Source organism: Austrofundulus limnaeus, unplaced genomic scaffold, assembly GCF_001266775.1.
Source record: "Austrofundulus limnaeus strain Quisiro unplaced genomic scaffold, Austrofundulus_limnaeus-1.0 Scaffold320, whole genome shotgun sequence".
Lineage (NCBI taxonomy): Eukaryota > Metazoa > Chordata > Actinopteri > Cyprinodontiformes > Rivulidae > Austrofundulus > Austrofundulus limnaeus.
In genome coordinates this window covers 578,157-584,369 of record NW_013952722.1, presented here as the reverse complement: position 1 = coordinate 584,369, position 6,213 = coordinate 578,157, and the positions used below count along the sequence as shown (strand labels likewise).

Here is a 6,213-nt window from a genome sequence, read left to right as displayed (position 1 = left end):
CAATTCTTTACTTTATTCATTCAATTCTTTACTTTACAGATATTGCACAGGTTTCTCTTTCATTTTCTTAAAATGATCCCACACTTTGAGCTCTGTTGTCAGGTAGCCATGATACCAGAGCCTGTCTGTATAATGTCTTGTGACGTCCACGGCCTACCCCAGTTACCACTACTGTGCATGTGTGTCAAGGACAGAAAGGCAGATGTGGCAGTGGAAGGTGTCAAAGCAGTTTGGAGAGAAAAACAAAGTAAAGAACAACAACAAAAAATGAAAACGATTAATCGATTATTAAATTAGTCATCGATTATTTTAATAATCGATTAGTCGTCGATTAATCGATTAATCGTTGCAGCCATAAAAGATACCTGTTGTTGATGTGATCAGTGAAGGTGATGTTTGTACACACTGACAGAGGGACGCTGGAGCAGAAGGACACACTRCACAGCAGAGGGGTGACTTTGCTTTGCTGCTGCTGACAAAACAAACAAAAGCTGGATGTCAAATTCCAGATCTGTTAGCCCAGTGCTAAAGGGACAGTCTGGTTATTTTTGATGCAATTTCCTCAACCTCAATCATATGGTCACAGCTGTATTAGTCATCTATCCACATAGCAGACAGGTGTGGGCCAGATCTGGCAATGATGTTTTTAGGATGGCATGCCACAACTGGCCCAGCTGTGGTTTGGTTCATGTGGTCCAAACCTGTCATTGCCACACCTGGCCCCGTCATGGTTTAGTTGATTTTATGTGCTATGGATCTGGGCGATAAATCAATTACAATATATATCGTGATTGATCAATATTATTGGAAAATGAGTCCAATAAAATGTTGATCATTTCACAGAATTTCCATCCAGAACTGCCCAGTATGCTGGGGGATGTAGGCAGAGGAAAGACTTCAGCTGCTTCACTCTCATGGCTCAGCTGAAGRCCCAACATTTTAGACAACTTATGCCAACTTATGAAATATTTATTTTGTCTAAATTACTAATAAAAGTTATATATTCGATCAATTTGCTAGTATTACAGTATGTTCATGTCTACAGCAAACTTCCAGTTGATTTTTTCAATTTCATCTTCAACAGATTGGCTTGGTGGTCTCCTGGTGTTTCTACAAAACAGCGTCGGTGGCTATTCAGGCTGTTTCCTGGCTGCCTGACCAATATGAAGGATTGCCGTTCTACCAGCACTCAGACTTTTGCCTTGTGCGACCTGGACTCGGTCTGCAAGCGGTTCTTACTGAGGGTCGCGGGCTCTGAGATTCTTCTGGCTCATTCTACAGATATTCACACAAGTGCATACAACACTCATGGCTTCAGATACATGCCCCCCTAAACTCAACTTACTCCTCTGGCTAATAAATGTGCTCTATGCAGAGGTTGTTTTTTTTATAAACACCATAGTGTGTCACATTTAGTGGACATATTATGATGTTTTGTTTTTTGTCCTCATCTTCCCTTGTATGGTTTTTAGGTTTCCTTTTAAGTGTTGCGACTCCTCATGATGTCTTCATGAAGATGATCCTTGCTTTGTGCAGAGTCTGTGGCTGCACGACCCAGGGCACCTGTTCTCCTATGTTTGTTTATGTTCTGTCTTCTTGTGAATGGGTGTTCTGAACTGTCATTTCATTGTGCTCTGTACAATGACAATAAAGGTTTATTTTATCTTATAAGTTGTCTAAAATGTTCTAGTATGACACAGCTTAAGCGAGGCTGGTGGCATCAACTAACTCACTCACTCTTTGGTAAGCCACATCAACCAGCTGAGTAATGCTGCATTCACACTAAACGTGATTTCAGCTGACTGAACACTTCAAGTCGGAGGCTTGTGCACTTGGAGGCCAGACGCGAGTCAAAATTGCTCTTGATGTGCGTTGAGAGCCTTTTTTTCCTCCTCCTCTGCTAGTCTCTGTTTAATGGTGGATGAAATAAAGAAAGTGGCTTTGGTTTACTGAGAGCATGAAAATGTCACGATCATCAGATAATTAATTCATAATCAATTCACCAGATAATTCAGAGACGTTCTGAGTTTGATGAGTTTCACCACACAGGAGCTGTGAGTTGACAAGGCTCGCTTTCAGGACTATTTTTGTCCAGAGTTCGGTTTGATGATATGCTGACCCGCATTAGTGCTGATATCTCCAGCCAGGACACCGACTACACTGGATTTCAGCTAAAGAGCTCCTGTCCATCTTTCACAGGTTAATGGACATCATTCAGGAAACGGTCCAGATGGAAAATGTGTCACTACGTCACACAGTTGAGTCTCTCTGATTGGTTGACATGCCGCTTCAAGCGCATCCAACTTTCAAATCGCTTAAAACTCGCCGCACTAAACGCGTTAGATGCGTGTGCACCATGGTCTTTGTATGTAAACCTGACGCTCAAAACATGTTTGGTGTGAACACAGCCTAATGTGTGAAGCAGTTTCATGCTTCACCACCGTGACTCATGACTGCTTCAAAATAAAGATGAACAGCGTGGAGTGAAGCTCTAGAGGAAACGTATTAAAGAGGAAAGGTCACATCACCAGTTTGGCAGTATTAAGCAGCTTTTTCTCTCCTGCTCCTTATTTCAAATAGTTAGAACAAAAAACTATTCAACAATTATCAATAATGAGTGATATGAAATAGGGATGCCAGTTATCAATTAATGAATTAATCTAAAGTTGATTGATCTTATTGATCGACTAACGATTAATTGATAAGCGGTCATTTTCCTAAAAACCTGACATTTATCTTGAATTAAGAGTGTTTCCATCATATGAAGGGCTAATTTTTTACACACTAAATTAAAAAAGTGCAGTATTATATTTTATAAAATGTATAGTGCCAGCTGTATTAAACGCTGACTGTATAAACAGAAAATTGTGGATTTCTCACACATTACTAAACTTGGACATATTTACAAAATGTAACAAAAGAGGAATCTATTAGGTTTCTAATTGGAAAAAAAGGAAAGAAAAAAAGTAAAAACACGTGATCCACATTGAACAGAGAAATGTAAAACTAACATTTAAACACAGCGTAACACTTTAATCTAAAGATTTACTCAAAACAAACTATGACCATGACCTGAGAGGGGTGAACATACAAATGAGCACTGGAAATGTGTTTGTTTACATTCCCTGTGGTTCATGCTGCTGCATGATTTGACGTCAGTTACTGTTCATTTGATTTGTTCACTGGCCGGGTTACGTCACACAGACTAGATTAACTTTGTTTTGTTTTGTTTTAATATTTCACATGGAGTTAAACTCTACAAAAAGAAGCTAACGTTAGCTAAAGTTAGCTTACCGTGCTCGCTGTCGACCTGCTCTCGTCTTTAGCGTCATACTGCTGGATGGTCCAGTACAGCCTTCGGTACTTTTCCTTCCAGTTTGGTGTAGTCCATTATTATTGTTGTGTCGCAAATAAAACTAAACAACATTTGCGTGTTTAATTATGGAGGCGGCCGGCACTCTGCTCAGCTCAACAGGGCCGGGTTTAGTTTAAAGTTTAAATGGATGTTTTCAATTAATCAAATGGAAGAAATTTTAATCTAATAAACCATTATTCGACAATTAATTGTAAGTCGATTAATTGTTTGCATCCCTAATATGAAATGATTATACCTTGATACATTTTTCAGCCATATTGCCTAGCTATAAGAAATCTAACATTGGAAAATCTGATATCACTTCCATATCGAGAATTTTTTGAAAATTTGTTTGTAAACAAAGTCAGTTTTATCGACCATGACTGATTTATGACCAYCTTAAAAGCTTAAAGCTAGACAAAACTTATTGTTTTTGTTCACCCTTTGGGACATATGCAATTCAACCAGACATTATTTAATTGAAGGGTCATGTAGTTAACTACAGAGGTGTACCTGGTTCTGGTCTTGGGCCTGAACAGTGTTTCCCTCAGGAAAGATGACAGAGATGGGCTGTATCTTCGTCCCATCCTCCATTTGCACCTCATCCACTTCAGCTGATATCCTTGTTCCACTGTAAGTGGAAACAAGTGGACAAAAAGGAACCTTTCACACAAACATCCTGAAAACTGGATGGGCTTTTATTTTATCWAAATAAAGAATAAGTTAAATTAAAACAAGTATAGTCCTTCTTGTAAATGTTTGAAAACTCCAGGGGCCTCATGTATAAACGGTGAGTACGCACAAAAACGTTACGTGCGCCAGGTTCTAAGCCCACGTTGGGATGAATCAAAACCAACGTTGCGTGAAAGTGTGCGTACAAATGTGCGGCAGCCACGCAAAGTTTTTCAGTCGACAGTTTTAACTCACAAAGTCACAAATCTGACCTGAATCCACAGAAATATGACTCTGTTGTGTTTTCTGGATGTAAGGAGCGTCTGAACACAGTGTCAGATTTTTTTTAGTTTGAGTTTTTATTGTTTAAACTCGAACGATCATGAAACTGAACCCCGGGACTGAAAATCATTTAACCTCAGACAAGAAAATAGATCAGTCTAAAGATGATCAAAGAACCTCAGCCCAGTCTGTAAACTGTTTTTATATTTTTGTCACATAGTTGAAAACCTTTTGGGTCTCGGGCCGGAAAAACCAGACACATTACGTATGACATAAAAAAATTAAAAATAAAAAAGGCTGAAGAGAGGGAGCAAAATCGAATGCAAATGGTGGCTCACTGTACGGTAAGAATAATTATTTTTTCTGTTTGTTGTCTTCTGGCTGATGCTGAGTTGAGTTGTGGCCGGAGCGCAGCAGGCTCGAGCTTTGGGTAGATTCTCGCGCCAGGCGCGCGCACCATTGCCAGCTGGGACGGTGTTCATATATGTAAACCCCTTTGGACATTTACCTGTCTAATGAGCCTCAAAAATCTATATTTTTTGCTAAAAATCCATAGGCTACCACTCATACCTGCTCGTGGGGGTGGGGGTCTGTACGTGGAGATGACAGTGCCTGCTGTAACGCAGGAGGAAAGGAGAGCAGAAAAAGTGGATAAAGTAATGTTTATTGTTTTTTTAATTTCATTTTTTTTTTAAACGTCCGTTCAACACCGTGTTCAACTAAATAGACAACAACTAACCAGACTTCAATGTCACATTCGGGAGATGTCTGTAAAATTTCAGGAAAATCTCAGGCTTTGGTTATCCCGTGTGAATRCGCCACGTAAAACAATGACACCCCACTAATTATTTAGACAGTTTTCTAACTCATTCTCCATTTAATGTATAATTTCCCTGCATCTAAAAATCATTTCTGATCCCACAGAGAGGACAATCGGAGGAGAATCTCACACGCTGGACACATTTACATCTATTTTACAGATTTAAATGGAGGCGTGTCAGGGGAGGTTTCTCACGTGYGCTMAGTTCCACGTTCATTGGGATGTATAAAGGAAAGGTGCGCAGGAACATGTGTACGCATGGATTTATACATCTGAATATTTTGGTGCGGCGCACATTTCTAAATTTGTCCGTACGTCAAATTTTAGTGTGAAAGCTGCGCAATCCTTTATGCATGAGGCCCCAGAACATATTTGGCATCATTGTTTAAACTGCTCAATACATTACCTAAAGGCACATTTCAACAAAATGCACCCAGAACTTGAACATTCTGATCCTTTTATCAAGGCATTAAAAGATTCTGCATGTGCCCCTAACTCTAACATCTCAGAAAAGGAAAGGAATAAACCACAGCTTTAATGCAAAACAACTGGAAATTAAAAGGCTAACTGGAGCACAACACAACCACAGAGAGCTGCCTGTGTCTCCACGCTATCTCCATCATGCAAAAAAAAGGCCCAACCTTTTTCCTGAACTAGGAAAAAAAATACAAAACTGCATTGAGTGAACTCTGCTGGATAAACACTCTGCTGACGCAACACTCCACTGGTTCAAGCACAACCAGTTACCAACTGAAAACGACCTCCGTCCAACTGAAAAACTCTGCTTTGATTTAAAGATCGTTGGACACAAGCAGCATGAACCTGAAGGACCTGAGACAGTTTGGTCAAAAGAATGGAAAAAACTCCAGTGGTTAGAAGAACCTGGATATCCTGCAGCTGTAACTGCTGCAACAAGTGGCTGGACACAGTATTTCAACCTGGCAAGACTCAGAGAAAAACAGCAGTTTAAAAGTTTTATTGACATGAGAAAGTTTTTTGATGCTTGAGCCCTGGCCAGTATTACTGTAATGTTATGGGGGTAATATAAGGTAAAAGTTGTGTCCAAGATACGGTCCTGTAAAAT

The 6,213-nt window shown here is 39.8% G+C and overlaps 1 protein-coding gene across 1 annotated transcript in view; it reads right to left on the bottom strand.

The window, feature by feature from the left end:
• Positions 1–6,213, bottom strand: part of LOC106527344 (uncharacterized) — a 130,155-nt gene that overhangs the window by 83,518 nt on the left and 40,424 nt on the right. Inside the window, exons 26-27 of the mRNA XM_014022186.1 lie at positions 3,869–3,986; positions 366–469 (exon numbers count right to left, since the gene is read on the bottom strand). Of these exons, the coding sequence (XP_013877640.1) occupies positions 366–469; positions 3,869–3,986 (222 nt within the window). The remainder of the gene's footprint in view (positions 1–365; positions 470–3,868; positions 3,987–6,213) is intronic.